This window comes from Corvus moneduloides, chromosome 11, assembly GCF_009650955.1.
Source record: "Corvus moneduloides isolate bCorMon1 chromosome 11, bCorMon1.pri, whole genome shotgun sequence".
Lineage (NCBI taxonomy): Eukaryota > Metazoa > Chordata > Aves > Passeriformes > Corvidae > Corvus > Corvus moneduloides.
Window position 1 is genome coordinate 13,601,689 of NC_045486.1, and position 18,738 is coordinate 13,620,426.

At 37.7% G+C, this 18,738-nt stretch overlaps 1 protein-coding gene across 7 annotated transcripts in view; it reads left to right on the forward strand.

Annotated features, from left to right (window-relative positions):
- Positions 1–18,347, forward strand: part of ARHGEF3 (Rho guanine nucleotide exchange factor 3) — a 110,469-nt gene extending 92,122 nt beyond the window's left edge. For 5 of the 7 annotated variants that reach the window (XM_032120339.1, XM_032120341.1, XM_032120340.1 and 2 more), the window contains 9 exons: positions 3,201–3,308; positions 8,197–8,367; positions 10,140–10,202; positions 10,504–10,600; positions 10,700–10,776; positions 12,262–12,519; positions 12,683–12,853; positions 13,860–14,046; positions 15,631–18,347. In XM_032120339.1, the coding sequence (XP_031976230.1) occupies positions 3,201–3,308; positions 8,197–8,367; positions 10,140–10,202; positions 10,504–10,600; positions 10,700–10,776; positions 12,262–12,519; positions 12,683–12,853; positions 13,860–14,046; positions 15,631–15,971 (1,473 nt within the window). In that variant the 3' untranslated portion in view covers positions 15,972–18,347. Of the gene's footprint in view, positions 1–1,784; positions 2,329–3,200; positions 3,309–8,196; positions 8,368–10,139; positions 10,203–10,503; positions 10,601–10,699; positions 10,777–12,261; positions 12,520–12,682; positions 12,854–13,859; positions 14,047–15,630 lie in introns of those variants that run through there. The other 2 variants (XM_032120343.1, XM_032120338.1) reach the window with 2 other exon arrangements.
- Positions 18,348–18,738: the final 391 nt, after the last annotated feature.

An 18,738-nucleotide genomic window follows, 5' to 3' on the forward strand; every position in this document is an offset into this window, starting at 1 on the left:
GGGGAGGCAGGAGGAGAGGGGAAGTGATGACTTTGGTGGCTCTGAGTATTCTGAGCACACTCAGAGTGCTGGTCTGGAGTCTGATGTTCAGTCTACCAGTGCAGTGTTTCCTCACTGGAGCCTCCTCGTGCTGGGCAGACACAGTTCAAATTCATACCCCAGAGGATCTTACGGTTCTGGGACTTCTGGTTAACTGGAAAATTGGAGGGTTTTCAGAGACAAATTAGGGAAATAACATATTGGACTATTGTGCAAGTGCAGATTCTGGTATCTCTGGGTAAAGCAGAACAGTTCACACCATCTCCTCTTTCCATTTGTTATGTTGGCTGTGATGAACAGAGTCCTTGGTGAAAAAAACACCCACCTGTTCAAGGCTTGCTCTTGACTGTGGAATTTTTCCCTCTCTAGATCATTGGTCTCAGTAGTTTGTTCAGCTTCTCTGCAGTGCTGGTTTGGAGAGGTGACCCAGCTTGAGAATGAGGGTGTTGATGAAAGGGGAGGTAGAGGCAGAATGGATGTAGACAGTACAGCAGAAATCCTGCAATCAAATGTGCAGCAGTTTCAGTATTGCTGTCTGACAGTTTTAGAATTGCTATGGTAGTGCTGTATTTTCATTGCACAGTCAAAGCCTTATTTGTACAAACTCCATTTTTCTACAGTAGAAAGGGTGACTCAGTGCTGATGGCTTTTGTTGTTAGACTTTTCTGAATAAAACGACGCCTGAAACACTAAGATTTGATGAGTTTTTACTTCCAGCTCAGTATCTTAACCTACCACCCAGGTTCTAATGCAAGGTGCAAATCAGTTTGGGAGTATTCAGAAAAGCTTTTCTCATACTTAAGAACTTATGATTAACAAGATTTTCTTTCAGAACTCATTGGTAAAGGTGTAAAGTCTCAGGCTTCTGAAGTTATCTTAAGTAATGCTATTTGACAGAATCTTGTAATAATGCTGATTTCTTTCCATAAAATTGAATTCTAAATTTGAACTGCATGTTTAACTGTTCCAAATTCTGGTCCGAATTTTCCATGTGAAATCAGAACACGATACATTGCATAAGGAATTCAAGGTGGGGTGCTGACTCAGAAGGGCAGGACTGCAGTTACCTGACCTGGCTTTGCCTGCTGGGAGAACAGCTGGCCTCTAGTGGCTCACAGCAAGAGGTTCCAGAAGATCTTAATGGTGTTTGATGGTGGCTGAAATTCTGCTCAGTGTTTATCTTTAAAATCAGTTTCTGTATTCAGTGAGGTTTTGCATCACGAACATCAGTAAAAACTACACTGCCTTAGCATTTTTCTCCTTGAAATGGATGGGGCAATGGATACCAGAAAGGATACAGCATAAAGAAGGAGCAGTAATTTTTATTAATCCTAATCCTCCTCCCCTATCTCCTGGAAAGTCCATACAACGTTCATTTCCAGGCTTTGCTTTTGGGCTGGGGTACTGGTGCCTAAGTGCCCTGTGCTGCTAAGGCAGAGGTGCTGGCACAAGCTGTGCTGCTGGCATGGCATTGCCCACCCGGCTGGGGCTCCATGTCCTGGCACTGCAGTGCAGCACGATTCCTGACCAGCTGCCTCTGCCACGGGCTGTGATCTGGGCCCCAGAACTCGGAATAATCAGGAACCAGAAACAGCTCATGGCTGTGCCACCAGTTAGAGAAGAATTGCACTGGAATCGCCAACATTTTCCCTCTTTTTTGGGGAGTGGGGGAGGGGGTGGGATGCTGCTGGAGATGAGTATGCGAGTGGTGCTGCAATGACGTAAAAAATGCTCCTTCTGAAACCTGCCTCAAAGACATGGTGGCTGAAAAGGAAGGGTTATGAATAACAGTGCAGTGATGAAGATAAGGATTTAACTTGCTTTAGACTGCTACAGTTCTTTAATGCCAGGTGTCACATGTGATGGAATACATTATTTTTGCTAGAGGGTTAAACACTTTGTCGCTCATCTCAGCTGGCTTTTCTGGATTTCCAGGTCTGCCTGCTGAGAAGTAAATTAAATATGTAGCTGCTTCTCACCTTTCCTCTGTTGCTGCACTAATGGAAGAGAATTTTTCTTGCCAGTAATACAGATGGTGATCATCACTGCTGAGATTTTTTTTGTTTTTGATATCAAAAAGGATGACAATTCTGCATTATTTCCAGAAGGATTTGTATTTCTGAAGAAAAGGATAATAGGCATGCTTCATTTTCTTAAAGCTATGTACAGACAATTGGAGGCATAGCAAACTATGCAAACTTTATAAGCATGGCTGAAAAAGAACGATGAACTGCCTTAGGATGTCCTTGAAATATGGTGTTGGATGGGGTTTTCAACTTCACTTGGAAGGTTTGGCTCTTTTTCTGTTGCCTTTTGCATGTGCTGTTCGAGATCCATTAAATGTCAGATGGAGATTAGGAAGCCAAGGGTAACTGTTCTATTTTTATGTATTTATAATCACTTTTTTCTGTGTTACAATTTCTGTTAATTTTTAAAAAATATATATATTTGCAGGACAATTGGCATATTATTTTGGTTATACATTAATTTGAGTGCTGTTGTGCTGTTAAAATATATATGAAAAGGAAAACATTTAATTGAGTGCTTTATGGTAGATTTTTGTTTAGTTTTCCTTTATATTATATGCAAAAAATAATATAGGTAAGCATGTTATTAATGCCTTTCTGTATATGTGAGTATTTTCATAAGAACATGCATTCAAAGACAATAAGAGTTAGAGATTTCTGTCTAAATTATATATTCTGGGAGAAAATACATTTAACTGAATAAAGTCACATGCTGACAGTGCCAGATGCAAAGGCACAAACAGAATTGTTTATATTTGAAAGTATTCCTTTCAGTGAGAAGATTATTATAATATGCAATATGAAAATTTCTCTGCTAAGAATGAGTTAAAATAATCAAATGATACTGTCTTTCTTTACCTCCCTTCCCCCATTCCTGGCCATGCCAACTTCTCCAACATTACATTTTCCAGCTGTTTCCAGGACCTGTAGGTACCAGCCAAGAGCAATCTGTCACTGTCAGTGTTTGAAAGTGCTTTTGTTTGTGTCTGCCCTTATTACAGACCAGGTTTGCAAACATGCTTGCTGCAAATGCTTTCTTAGGAAAATCACCAGAACTGTTGGCAATCTTTATCTGGTTATGCTCACACTCCCCTGGTTTTTTTTTTCCTTTCCTTCCTCCTCCCTGTGCTGCAGGAGCCTAGTAACAAACGGGTCAAGCCTCTCTCCCGAGTCACATCCCTGGCCAGCCTCATCCCTCCTGTGCGAGCCACTCCGCTGAAGCGCTTCAGCCAGACCCTGCAGGTAACCAATTCCTGCTGCTTCCACACAGCTGCAGTTCCCCCCAGGCTTCCTGGGAGCAGGGATGCACATGGGCACTCCCCACTGTAATGTGCCAAACAGGGTTAGGCACCTTGTGGCCACAAGGTCACTCAGCTTAAAACTCACAACTCTCACCTTGAAAAAACCACTTCTCTGTCCAGATAATTAATGTTTTTCACTTACCAGTAGGAGAACTATTGCACCTGTAGCATATAAAAATTGTTTACTAAAGGATTACATTTCCTTCTTAAATTTGATGAACAGAATATTCCGTAATGCTTTTGATTAATATTGGTTGGTTTCTTTGAAAATGTTATTTTTGGTATAGTTGGTCAGGTAGGACTGCCTAAATTTCTTCCTGTAGAGTGAACTTTGACCTTACCTAAACAAAAGAGTTAGTAAACAACTGGAAATTTCCAAGTCATTTTCCAAAGCTGCTGATAATAAAGGGCAAACAAATTTTAAATGCAGTTTCTATGTTACAGATTAGGTGTATAATACTGAACATACTTAGAGGCTAACAAAACTTTTGTTTATAAAGCATTTGTACCTTCAGACCTAGAGATGGCAAAATATTGGGGTGCTCAACTCCTGATTGCAGTCACAGCTGGGAGCTGCAGCTGCTCTGGGTCTGGCCTCAAAAGCCACTGTTTCCTCTTTAAAACAGTTTATGTAAGAAGGCATGTAAAAGATCTAAAGAAAATTATTGAATAAGCTTAATTTCTTTGAGAGGAACTTTAAAGGTAACTTGAATGTGTTAGAAATGTTTCTTAATCAAAACTTCCTAAATTAGAGCTTTACTGAAATTACCTGTTAAGGAGGAAAGAAATAAAACTTTAGAGTCTTATGAGAAACAAGAACCCCATTTTTCTGTAGTGGTAATTACCTAGAAAATGGATATTACAGGGTTTTCTGACATTGGTTTTCTTGTCTTTGGTTCCTGTGATGTTGGAAGTGCAGATTTCTGCACAGGGTTGGAGGATCAGCCAAATGTCTGCACCCCCCAGCCTGGCTCGGTGCAGGTGTGGTTTGCGTGACTCGAGCAGAGCTCCCTGTATCCCCTGGGCTTTATGAATCTCCTGCAGAATCTGCCTCCAGGAGAAATTGGCCAGACTCTGGAAGGGGCACATCAGTTCCAGTTGTGAGGAGTGTGGAAAGGGATTTAATTTTTGGCTAAACTGCTGCTGAGTGCGGTGCTTCCCTTTCCTAAGCCTTAGGCAGCTGTTGGCCTCATTTAGGTACCTGTGCTATTGTTCTGCAGCAAAGGCCTCTGGGACTGCACAATGCAGTATCCAGAACAATATTGTATTTAATAAAGTTGTTTCAGACTAACCAAAACAACTATCCTTTCATGTATGCAGTAGCAGCTTCCCGAGATGAGAGCTATTTAATGTGTTTCAGGGTAAATTTTGTCAAAAATAGGAGGGAAAATAATGGCTTTGTTGCAAGTCCTACTGTTGCAAGCATTTCTGTTTTGCTCTGTTCATACTGACCATAAGAATATATTTTAATTAGCAGATTAAATAGTGATGTTATTTATACCATCCCTTCTAATTATGTGCTTTAAGGAGCTGTGATGAGAAATCAGCTTCTGTGTTGTCCAAATCCTGCTGGTGATGTCCCTCAAAACTCCTTCATACCTGGCTGTAAATTGTCTTCTTATCTGATTTTCTCAATAGCTGTAGAGCAGGGACAAAAAAGACTGACCTTGTGCTCAGATGTTCTACTTGGAATTATTTAGAAACATTCTGGGAAGTATGTATAGCTATTTCACTTTATTTTGTTTTGACGTCAATGTCACTGTGTCTTGAGAACAGTATAGATTTCCTTTCATCATGTGATCTCCTGTAAAAAAGAAAAAAAAAAAGTTGATTTTTCTTAGTGGGTGAACTTTTATGTAGCTTCATTGTTATTTCAGTCAAAACCCATGTTTCTCCTTGCATTGCTGCTGGATGTTCTGTGTCTGTAAAATGCAGAAAACTGCTGTCATCACCACAACATGCAGAACAAACAACTTCTTCCCCTGGAAGAAAAGAAACAAAGTCAACAGAAAAAGACCACTCCAACAGCATTTCAAACAAACCTTCTTAGATATTCTTCTAAATGGAAGATACGTGTAAGAGGGAGAAAAAAAAAGCTTATTGTATATAATTTTCCTTACCTCTGTACATGTAACTTCCACTTTACATTAATGGACTTTCAGCATGAGGAGATACATTTATGTCTGGGATTTGTGTAGGTTTTTTTAAGATATGTTCTTAGCAACTTTCCATGTTTTGCATATTTTATTGATTTTAGAAGTATTTGATTTTTTCGTGTATACTTAACTTTATTCCAATTTTCCACTTATTTTCAATACTTTTTTCATAAGGATTCCAAGTAAAAAATATTTGAAGTCTTTCTGGTTTTCTTTCTGGGCTTTTGTTTTTTGTTTTGTTTTGTTTTGTTATTGACTATTTGTAGTCATTCTGTTTCTATCCTGTAGGGCAGGGTAGACCAGCTGACTAATAAAGTGCTGTTAGCTTCACCTCTGCCAGAGTCTGTCTGTGTAGCTGCAGGATATGTAATGCTAACAGGTATTTTATACCTAATGCAGATATTCTTATTTATTAATCCACCTGGGAAGCCAGTTTAATTCACAGCTGTATTTTCAGTCTCCATCAAGCCTAACTAATGATTATGATGATCTGCCTGGTCTTATTTACAGCTGTGCTGTTTGGCTTAAAGCAGAAAATAGGATCAGAAAAAGAACTCCAGCTGATGCTGAAGAAAGAAATTGAAGTCTGGCTGGCTTCCTCTGCAACTTCAGTTTTCATCAGTGTGTCTTGAAATTTAAGTAGGGAGTCCAAATTACTTTTATCTCTCTTAGGACACCAGAAATTTCTAAAAATCCTCAAGAAGAAAATTGTTTTTAACATCAGTTCTGAATGCCAGGGCTTTGATCAGTAGTGGCCTTTGCCCAGTACATGGAGGTTTCTGCTTTACTGCAGCTCTAATTAAGGGCTGTTAATTTCATTAATTAACATCAGTAACACATAGACCCTTCAAGTAACAGTCTTATAACAGCCAGGGAAATCTGTTGCCACCAGAGAAATACGGTAAACAAAATGAGGGGCTGTGAATGGATTTTCCCCCAGCTCCTTAAAATTTTGGAATTACATGAAAATTCTAATCATCCCACAGGGCCATAATTTTTAAACAGTGTGTTGGATATGTTTTTTAAGGAAGCCAGAAACTAAGAAAATATTTTTAAAAGACTGGAAATGGCGAAGTGCTCTTTTGACATTCCTGCAGTTCTTTCGTGGGATTCTATCATGGCGGATTTTTTTTTTCCCCCTTCTTAACAAGTACAAAGCAAAGATAGATAGCATCAGACTATCTTCAAACTTGTTTTTAAAATTTTTTGATAGAACTTCAGTTTAGGGCTCTATTTCACTAATAAATAACCTCAATCCTGTGCCCCTTATTAAGTGAGGTACACTTTGTATGGTTAATGAAAGGCTGATGTATGACAGAAATCAATTAAATATATACTTATTATCTCTAGGTAGCAAGGATGCTAAGCAAACAAGCAAGCAGGATTTTGGGGAGTTTGGTTTCATTTTGAGTCTTTTAGCCTCTTTGTGTCCCTTCTGCCCGATGAGGACAGTTTAGGGCTGTGGAGAATTGTACGGAGCAGGGAGGAACATTCTGTCAGTGCATGTGAAAGATTGCTTTTCCCAAAACATGGCCTAATTTGACTTTGCTCCATGATTCCTCATTATAATAAGTGTAAATTAAGCATGTTATTTCATGTGTGTTTCTTTATCTTCTTAACTCTTGAAGGAAGACTAGCACCTGACTTGCAAAGTTTTGGGGGGGGTAGGGGGGTGTTTATTGTTAAGGTCTTTGTCAATTCCAAGTAGGACTTAGAACAGCTTCTGTTAAAAGACAAGTTTATATTTTTATCATGTCTTCTGATATGGTAAAAACATAGTATTTATAGGCACTGTTTGCGTTTCATGGGCTCTTACCTTCAGAGAAGAATTTCAAATATTGTCCTTTGTATATGCTGCTTTCAACCTGGAAATTGAGAGAATTTATTTTGTTTTAAATATTCTTACCCAAGGCAATTGAAAGATGATTGTGTTATGTAAGGGAGATTTTAAATAACAATAAAAATGTTGAGTATTTCAACTATGTGAAGTAGTTAAATCATTTCAGAGGTATGACCTCAAAAAGCAGCCTCTAATTTTAATGAAGCAAAAAAGAAACCTTTTCAAAATAGAATAGTAAGAGCATAAAGTATTCATCCTTAGCCTGAAATCCTTCTAAGAGTTTACAGGCAATTAGAACTCTCAAGTCTGTCCTAAAATTGAAATTGGCTTTATTGAAATTTAGGACCAGGCCACACAGTAGGTACAGAGATGCTGGTACACATTGGTAGAGTGTCTAATATTTACATTAATTCTAAATTTTTGATGAGACAGTTGTGGAATGTATGAGTAATTCCTGTCAGTCTACTGAATTGAAGCTCTGTATTTGACCAGTTCTGTTAGTTCAGTGTGCTGCACCATTCTGCATTACCCCTATAGTTCACTCTTGGTGCTTGTTGTATGGGAATGCATTGCAGAAGTTTTGTACATGTTGAGGACAGGACATGGACAGAGTTCACTGCAGGAAGGGAGGTCCTGCCCTTCCATGAAGTTGTATTAAAATAATTTCTCTTACATTCCCGGTACTAAATGGTGCTATGAAGTTCAAAGTAAAAACTAATCAGAGAACATTTATTTGTTGTACTGAACTATGTATAGTAGTTCCTTAGAAAAGGAGAAAATGGAGAGTGTTAACATGAAACTGTTGTAACATAAACCTGATTCTCTCTTCCCAGCGGTCCATCAGTTTCCGCAGCGAGAGTCGCCCCGACCTGTTCAGCCCACGGCCATGGTCCCGAAATGTGCCCCCTGCTAACACAAAGAGGAGAGACAGCAAACTGTGGAGTGAGACCTTTGATGTCTGTGTCAATCACATGCTTACATCCAAGGAAATCAAGCGGCAAGAGGTATAGATATATACACACATATATATCTGTTTTAACCGTAAATTTCACATTCAAAGGTCGCCTTTAAAATGTGGACTTGGGAATGCTTTTTGGCATTGGGGTAGCACTTGAACATGTCCTGCAATTAAAATGTGTCACCACCTCCACTAGAAGCAGAATTCCATCCCTAGTCTTTATGACTCAGGCTATATTAGATGAATGTATTCTTTGTAAAATCCAGCTCATTGTATTTCCTTAACAAAGCCGAAAGTTACTGAGATACATTGTCCTGGGATTGGCTGCGTGTGTGTACATGTTCTGTCTGACACTTTCTGGAGTCATGGTTGATATTTTAGTGTTTCATTTTGTTGTTGTGGTAATGAGAGGTGAGCATGCTATGCCAGGAACAGGTGTTCATCAGCTGATACATACACACAAAAATGCACCATCATTTCCCTTTTGGAAAAGATTGTCTTTGAGGAAGTTTCCAGTGCTAGAAAGATGACACACTGATCAAAAGATGTGTCTTCCAAAGCAAAAAAGAAGCATGCCAGTGCTTTTAGTGTGTCAGATAAGATAAAGTCTAGATAGTTCATATTATAGTCAACACAGAGCTCCTTCAGAATCAAGATATTTTTATTTTCTAAAGAAATTTCTAGCAGTATCAACAAAGCTTGTAAGTCTCCCTGAGAATACTTCAGGGACTGAGTCATAAATCAAACAACAGTAGTGACAAGCATTTCTTCTGCAAATTTTAACATTGTACAAGAATTCATAGGAAATAAATTTGTAATTGAAAACTTCAAAGGCAGCTTATTGAAAAATAAACTGTAGAAACTGTGCACAGTGTATAGCAGTCACTGCTGTGTGGGGGCAGGAGCCAGGATCCTTGGTACAACCCAAATAAGCGAGCTGAATCCCAGGAGGTTTTGCAGGAGGGTCCTGCTATGTGCTTGTTCCCATTCTGTATGCTTTTCTGGGACAGCTGACCCACTGCCTGTGAGCTGCACTCTGGCAAATCTGGCAGGAATGTGTGTTCCTGAGCCCCAGGAATCTGCTCCAGCTGGGGATGGGCTTCCATGATTTATACTGGTTGAAAGCCTTGACTGTAAAGCAAGGAATTCTAGCCTGAAATGTCCTTAACTCTTAGTGTACTCCAGTATAAGGAGGAAATCATGCAATAAGTTAGTAACAATAGGGGTTTGATAAACTAGTGAATTAGGGCACTGTTATTTTTAATCTGCCAGTTTTAAAGTCTCAGATGTGCTTCAAGAGGAGTAACTAACATCAGCCAGTGGTTAACTAGAGCTCAGCCATTGTAACAAAAAAATGAACTGGTACCAAAATAAAAGTGCTCAGTACCAAAGAAAGGCTTTAAGTAAGATCTGTCTTCTACTTGGTAGAACCCCCTGTAACTTTTGCCACTGCAGGTGTTAAAATGGAACACAACAAACTCCTATGCAGGCAGTTGTGTAAGTGGTTAAGAGACAGTCAAGTCAAAACTCCACAATGAAGGTAGCTTCCTCCATCTGGGAACACATCCCTTTGGAAAAAAAAATAATTCTTTGGCTATTTGAGATAAGCATTTAATGAACATTCTGGTATAACTGTTTTAGAAAACACTACACTCGATTCTGTAGTTATAGAATAAAGCCTTACTTTATTTCTGTAGATTTAGCAGAGAAATGCTGTTACATGGTGTTAAGACAGCTGTTCACAATATAACATCAACCCAGCAAGTGGAGCATAGATTAAATAAAGATATTTTCTAATATTTGTGTCTGTTTTTACAGGCTATCTTTGAACTTTCCCAGGGAGAAGAAGACTTGATAGAAGATCTGAAGTTGGCAAAAAAGGTATGTTTAAAAAACAAAAGCAAAAACCAAACCACAACAAGCAGTACTAATTGGTTCATAACACATTTAAAACAGTCTCTGTTTTTTATAGTTGCTAAGACAGTAGGAGAGGAAAAAATGCAAAGCATATTTTAATCTTCCCATTCTTTCTGAAACACTTAAATGTGCCGCTGTTTTTTTTTTTTTTTTAATATGAGATTGATAGTTTAATATATGGCTATGATACTTACTTACAGGGAGCTTTAAATTCTATTACAAATTTTGCAACCAACAAACCACAAATGTTTGTTTTTCTTTTCAGGCTTATCATGACCCAATGCTTAAGCTTTCCATAATGACAGAGCAAGAGTTGAACCAAATTTTTGGAACACTGGACTCTCTAATTCCTCTACATGAAGGTAAAACTCAAATAGTCTTTGCATAATTATTGCACACAGATTTAAGTCATCAGGTTTATTAAAGTGAGGTTTCTGTTATTTTTTTCTAATCACAATCAGATCTCCTTAGGCGACTTCAAGAAGTCAGGAAACCTGATGGATCAACAGAACATGTTGGGCACATCCTCGTGGGTTGGGTAAGGCAGAGTTTATAACCAATTTTGGGACTTTAGTTTGGAGCTGTAACGTAGTTTTTATTGGACAATTTCCTTTCTGTATCTAGTGTAACATGTCAAAAAGATACTCCCAAAAATACTTCTACAAGGTAAAGCAACTATTAGAGACCTAATAGAATATTTTTTCAGGGATTTTCCATGAAAAGGTTTAGACTAGGGTATTGTTTTTAAAGCTTTTGCTATTCAGGAGTTGAGCACTATTTAATATAATTTAAATAAAAATCAAGAGTCAGACTAGAGTTTTTCTTATGTAGGTCCTTTAAGAATCTCCCCGTTTGTGTTCTGGTTTCCTTGAAAAGTCATATTGTATAAGGGCACTCCCCAGTTAGTTTTGGATGACATTCCGTTCCAATCCAAGGTAACAGATAGGTGTTAGTGTTTTTAAAGATATTGATTTCTAGAACTTTGTTAATAAGGCAGACAGGGATACAAAAGAGATGCTGCTGCCTCACAAAAGATAAAGTTGATATGTTCACGTTCACAAGCATCCAAAAGCATAAACACTGAAAAGAGCTTTTGTTTGTTTCGTTGATAAAATTGTTCACTGTAATAAAGAAGAGCTATTTTTGGTTTTAGATATGTGAGAAGTATGCTTTTAAGTAAATGTAAGCAATGAAATTTAGCAGGGAAAAAGGGCTTGAAATCTTTAAGGAATTAAGTAATGATATTTAGCAGCTCTATGTGAAAGTGTGGCCTATGGTCAACAAGGGAATCATGCTCACTACTGTATAATGTCTATAATGCAAATAGTTAATGATAACGATTTGTAAATGTCAAAATAATCTCAGTTTTCTTCGCTTAAAGTAATTTAAAATATTTTCTGGTGTGTGTTGAACATCAGTGAACTTCTCTTGGTTCAAATATATTCAATTCTAATTTCCTTTTTTGAAAGATTTTCCATATAATTGTGTTAATGCAGCAGGTTTTGTAAATGGATATTTTGCTCTAATCAACAGACAAGCTATTTTTTTTTCAGATGTATAAGGCACAGTTTTGTCATCTTAGTTTGGTCAAGGTTCCTCTGGGCAATGTAGAAGTTTGGTTGTAGAAATTTGCTGATCTGAAAAAGGCCAGGTTTGGGAGTGCTCATTCCTAGGCCTTTATTTCCGTTCATAATTAAAGCCAGGCTTCTGTGTTTAACTGTTGTCTGCACTAAATAGTGCTCAGTCTTAAGCAACTTATATTTTTAATGCTTTGTAATAGTATTGGAGATCTGTAGGATCTGAGTGATGAGCAAGTGCTTCTAAATTACTCAAATGTTGAACAAGGTGGTCTGAGGACCCTTGTAAAGGTTATATTTGCTGGAAACATTACATCAATAAACTGTGGATAAATCTCCAGCTAAAAGAGTCTCAGCATGAATTCTGATATCCTGAATCACCTGAACCTTTCAGTGCAGGAAATCGTGCTTTGCTTCAGCTACACAATTATTTATTCTTTCCTCAGCTTCCATGCCTGAACTCCTATGACAGCTACTGCAGCAATCAAGTAGCAGCCAAAGCTTTACTGGATCACAAGAAACAAGATCACAGAGTGCAAGATTTCCTGCAGCGCTGCCTGGAGTCTCCTTTTAGCCGCAAACTGGACCTTTGGAATTTCCTTGACATCCCCAGAAGCCGTTTGGTTAAATACCCACTGCTGCTCAGAGAAATTTTAAGACACACACCAAATGATCATCCAGATCAACAGCACCTGGAAGAAGCTGTGAGTTACTGTTGGGTTTGGGGTTTTTTAGCAGATTATAGCAGTTTTATCTTATTAGTGAATTAAGGGACACTACATAAAATATGAAAATGCAAATACTTACATAAACAGCTGAATATTGGACTGTGTAATTAAAATTCATGTGTTTTCATTGTTTCTGCAGATAAATATAATTCAGGGCATTGTGGCTGAAATCAACATAAAGACTGGTGAATCTGAATGCCAATATTACAAAGAGAGACTTATTTATCTTGAAGAAGGCCAAAGGGATTCATTGATTGATAATTCACGTGCTGTGTGTTGTCATGGGGAACTGAAGAACAACAGGGGAGTGGTAAGGAGTAAATATTTTGTCATAAATAACTTTTAAAGATACCCTCATTTTGCATGACAGCTAAAAGAGCTGTGAGCACACATAGAGAAACATCACTCTAATATGTAGGAAGTTGATAAATATTAATTATTATATATATCACATCTTTTTTGTTGTAGTTAAGTATCTGTATAGGGAGATAATAAGATTATATGTATCTCTGTCTTTTATGGGGCCTAACAGTATCCTGGATAAATTGTAAATTTGATCAATTTCAATACTTGCTGGAAAAACCCACAAATTTCTGGTCTCAGAGATGTGATATTAATGTCTATAAAGAACACACAAAATGTACCAACAAATTTTAAATTTGTCAAAGGCTGTGGTTATTAAAAATGCTTTATTTGATTCTTTGTTGAGATCAAAGTTAATTTATTGACCAGAGAAATTTGGTACTTTGAATTCCAGTCTCTGGGACACCACACTATTGGTAAGTTTCACAATTTGAGCTTTCAGTTAAAAAGAAAACAAAAAGAAAAGAAAAAAAAATATGATATTAGTAGAAGAGAGCATAGTCTTTTCCAGATTTCTCCCCCTCCCCCCCCCCCCCCCCCCCCAGTGTTTAATAGAACTTTTGAATGGGCAAACAATGAAAAAAGATCTTTTTTTGATTACTGACACTAGTGTAAGTATGATACTTATGACATTTATGGAAGTAAATAAAACTTAAGGAAAATTTATTTTAAAAAGCAACAAAGCAAGCAGTGCATTTTTTCAGCTCTGGAACTGCTTCTATGTAGCATGTTCATGCAGTGGAAGGGGGTCCTGTTTTACCACACAGCTGAGAGGGAAAGACGAAACAGGTGCTGTTTCCTGGTTCACCTGATGAAGATCAGCCAGTTCAATACCAAATTAAGAGGAAGAAACTGGTGATTTTCATCTTTCTGGTGAACTTCATTTGTTCCGTTTGGTTTAATGATGTTTCAAGAAAGGAATAATGCTGTATTTTCTATTAATCTTTTAACAGAAACTGCATGTCTTCCTCTTTGAAGAGGTGCTGGTGATCACTCGAGCCGTGACTCACAATGACCAGCTCTGCTACCAGCTGTACCGGCAGCCAATCCCCGTCAGGGAGCTGGTGCTGGAGGACCTGCAGGACGGAGAGGTGCGCCTGGGCGGATCCATACGTGGAGCATTCAGCAACAATGAGAGAAGTATGAATACAACTTTTTGTATTTGCTCATGTAGGGTCATCATAACCTTAAGATGACTGCCAATGTGGCATCAGAATGTGTAGGAACCCAGAGTGCCGAGAATATTTCTCTGCCTGTTTTTAAGGGTTTTTACTCCCCTGGACAACACTGTTTTAGCTTTAAACCTTGGAAAAAATTAGCAACAGTCAGACAACAACTAGAAAATACAGTGGTGTGAATTAGGTGATAGACTTCTATGTAAGATTGTCATAGGGTGAAAGATTTAGAGGTTTTAGGCTTCTCTTTGTAGTAAATAGATAAGAGTAAAAAATACCAAAATGGAGGATTGTTGTTGTTCTCTAGACCTTCTTCTCCTTCTTCTACCACTCCATATTATGCAGTAAAAGTAGTTTGGATTGACTGGATAGAAAATTCTGCAGTTCCTAGTCGTGTTACTGAATAATTGGTAAGAAAGTAAAAATAATGTACGTTTTTAGTAACTATTGGTTAAAATGTCTTTGAAAGGCTGTGTAAATCTTGATAATTAGTCTTTCTCGCTCTCACTCCTATTTTCCCTCCTTCCATGCTGTACCTGGGTCACGCCAGTGGCTCAGTTCCTCTGAAAAGACTTAATAAACAACTATCTAGAAGCATTGAAACTACAGAAGACATCTCGCTTTATCTTTTAAACGCCTTGCAAGGACTTTCAGCAAATTCTCTCCTATCAGGAGAGACTCAATTTATGGCACAATAAAGTGTCAAGAATGTTTTCTCTAAAATTAGCTCCATCCAGCATCTTGATTTTTGTTTCAGACTGGTTTATTATGTTCTTAGTTGTTTCTTTTCAATTCTTTCTCAAAGCTCACTATATTGGTAGTAGAATTTCTCCACACACCTGCTCCTGTATTACTGAATTGAGAAGGGGATAACATACAAACTGTAGTGACAAAACTGCAAAGTTATAAGCAAGTGTATTTTGAAATCTTGCGCTTCAGCTGTTTTGCCTTTCCTTGTACTGGAGATGCTGATTGCTATTCCAAAATTCTTTTAAGATGGCAGATACTGTAGAACTCAGGGTCAAGACTGCTGCTATTCACGTTAATGTCCTTCCAGTTAATATTATGAAGATGCTTCTTCTACTACAAGGGGCCTTTAAATCTCATCTGGTCAAAACTTCAACGGGTTTTTGTGTGTATCCACTGCATTAGTGAAGTGAATGGAAGAGAGGAGTCTTTGGCTGGAACAAGGATACTGTATTCAGTGAAGGTTCTGGAAATCTGCTTTGCAGAGAAGTAGGAGAAGCAGCATTAAAATGTGGTAGAAGCCTTCATCTTGCTGATTCACTTTAAGTTTTATGGATAGCTCATGCATGGCAGAACCAAAATTATTTAATCCAGCAATATGAAGTTACTAGAAGTGCTTGTGGTGTTCCGTGGTCTTCTCCCAGAAACAAGGAGATACCCAGACTCTTCTCTTTGGCCTGACATGGTCTTGTCCGACCTTAACGCAAAGATTGTGCTTATTCTGTTACTTAAATACACTCTTTGATTATAAAATCCATTCAGCCAAAGCATTCAGAGGTTTGATATGTTTTGTTTCTTTCAGTCAAAAACTTCTTTAGAGTCAGCTTCAAAAATGGATCCCAAAGCCAGACTCACTCTCTCCAAGCCAATGACTCCTTCAACAAGCAGCAGTGGCTTAACTGCATCCGCCAGGCCAAGGAGAAGGCTGCGTGTGCAGGCAAGGCTGGCGGGCTGGAAGCACATTTCCTTGTGTCGCCCAATGGACGCAGAGTGCCCCAGGGAGAGGCTGCCCTGGAGCAGATGGAGCAGTCGGACTGTGAGTCAGACTGTAGCATGGACACCAGCGAGCTCAGCGCCGACTGCGAGCGCATGGAGCAGACGAACTCTTGTGAGAGCGAAAAGCAAATAGAAACCAATGTTTGACAAGAACTTACAGTTCGTGGAAGAAAATCTGTCTCTTACCTGTACAGTATTTGCATTCCATACATGGAACCATTCGGAGAAGCACTTTTAGAATACTTTTTGTGACAATGTCAATGCAGTTCTTGTATTTGTACCTGTGAGTGTTGTACTGTAACTGCCCATCTGTATAAGCTGGAATCTCTTGCAACTCATGTCCTGTGATTATATTCCATAAACACCCAAGGTGGATGAAAGAGGTACTTGACCAGTTATTCTCAATGTCCTGCTGTCAACAGAATCTCTAAACTACTGTTTATATATGCATTACATAAATAACCTTTTCCTAATTTTTAAGTATTTGCCCTTTAAAGGGGCAGCTGAAGATGTGGACTTAATATGGAATTTCAGGATGGGTATCAAGATAATGTTTTCTTAAAGGCATGGAAAGAAAAAATAGTTTCTTGGAACAAAAAAAGAAAACAATCTTGCAATAACCTATCCAAACTCCTGTGGTATTAAATCAACAAGAATTATAAACAGTGGGCCATGGAACCAGGGACTCTTAAGGAATTTATTTTTCAAAATGAAGCACTGTCCTAAGATCCAGGAACCAAACTTTTTAAAATCTGGGTATATCAAATAGTCAGCATAGTAAGATGGTTTATTTGTCAAAGCATGTAATGCTAAAAATAATCAACTGAAAAAACCACAACCAAACCTCTGCAGCCAGCACTGAATTAAATGAAATGCTGAGAATACTGGATGTTTGTAAATAAGCTGGTAGTTTGCTTTCAGTGCCATATATATATATTATCCCAAACAGAGTAAGAATGGAAAGGAGCTTTTGCTTGTCAATAGGCCCTCTTCAGCATTTTGCACTCCATTGACCTCCACTGTTGGTTTTAAGCACCACTAATGTTAAAACATTTAATCTTCTGTAAATGTCTGTTTACAATTACATGTAGTTGGTTTTTAAAACTAAGTGATGATTTGATATAAATGGTGCTCTACAAATACCCCATGGGATTATGTAGAGAGAATTTAAACAAAAAGGGAATTGTTTTTCCTTTAGGATGTATTACATCCTTTTTACTTTCCTCAAGTTTTGTTTTAAAAGTTTTTGTTACATTTAATTTTGTACTGTAATTGGAAATGTTACTGTGTTTTCTGGTGGCTGATTTAACCTACTCATTATGATGAGAAGCAGATGAGTCACTTAAATGCAGTCTAAAACACATAGTTGAACATCCTGTTAATTTTCAGGAATCCCTGGATAATATTTTATTCCTTACTATAAGAAATAATGCCAGTGCCGTATGGCAAGCTATGAAAATGATATATTACAAATTTTAAATGATTCTTGGTATTACACAAAATAACCTGTGCAGAGTACTTGTAACAACAAAAGTAGAAAAACTGCTAAGTTATTGCCAAAAATATTTTTCTTGTGTTCTACAAGTTTACAGAAAATTTACTAAGTATCTTACATATATATATGCTGATGTGCATTACAGAAATCAGTGTGACAAGATGATAAACAATATAAAACAAGCTATTTTTATTTTTTAAAAAAATGGCATTTTTACCCTATAGAACATATTTCTGTATTTATAGTTTTTAAAAAAAATCAATTTTCTTTTCTGTTTCAGGCTTTGTAATTTATTTCAACTGCTTCATTTTTTAGAGCTGAATGAGTATACCAGTGAAGATGAGAGAAAGGAAAAATCTGCAAAAGAAAAGGCGTAGGGAAGTTGTTCAGCAAAAATGTTGAAAAAGAGCAAAAAGCATGTAAAATGTTCAGATAGAGAAGAAAGAATGAATGTGTGTATTGACTTTTTTTTTTTTTTTTTTTAAATAATGGCCTTAAACTTTTCTGGAAGCATTTCAAATAAATTACATTAAACCATTTTTATTTTTATTTGGTTTGGTTGGTTGTGCAAGAAGGCTACAAAAAGATTTCAGTGGTACATGCAGTGAGGCTTTAACATAAGTGACCAAAGCTTGTATTTTGTTTCTCATAAAGTGGTACATATTTGGATCTAATTTGCTAAATGCACAGTAGTAACAGAAACAAGTTACTGCACTCAGTTCACCATATTCCCCAAAGTTTTGTATCACATAATTAATTTAGTAAGTAGGTGGAACAAAAAATGTAACATCCTGTCATCAGTTTCTCCCTCATGATTCCTTGTGGATCACAATTGAGGTGATTAATTTTGGGGTATGCAGGAGCCACCAACCAGCCAGGAAATCTCAGAAGATTAATTTACATTTGTTTACTCTAATTTAGCCACCTGCTTACTGTTCAACGTTCTGGAGTGCAAGTGTTTTGGTTGTGCTTTGTAGTTGACATGCACTTAGCTACTGATTGATCTAATAAATCCTAATGATGTTGGGTTTTTCTCTTCAAATCATCCTAAGAATTAAGCTTTCCAGTTTAGGAATGCTGATACCATGCTGGATTTGGTAAGCTTTAGTTCTAGCACTTCTAAAATGTCACTGCTTTTGAAAGGATGACTTTTGATTGTGGCAGGAGGGTGGTGGTGGTGGAGGGGTGGGATGGGCTTGGACAATAAAATGTACCCAAAAGGATGGGTAAAATGTAAAATTATGAGTGTGAAGTAAAGAGGAAGAGTAATATACATAAATATGTTCAAGTGAGTATCACAGTCAGTAATCCTGGTGTCCAGAAGGGAGTCTGAGAGGTTGCAGCAGTGAAGAGGCAAGAGGGAGTGAAAAGTCTGAGGTGCTTCCAGGTTGACCACTGAGGAGATGGCAAATGAGGAGA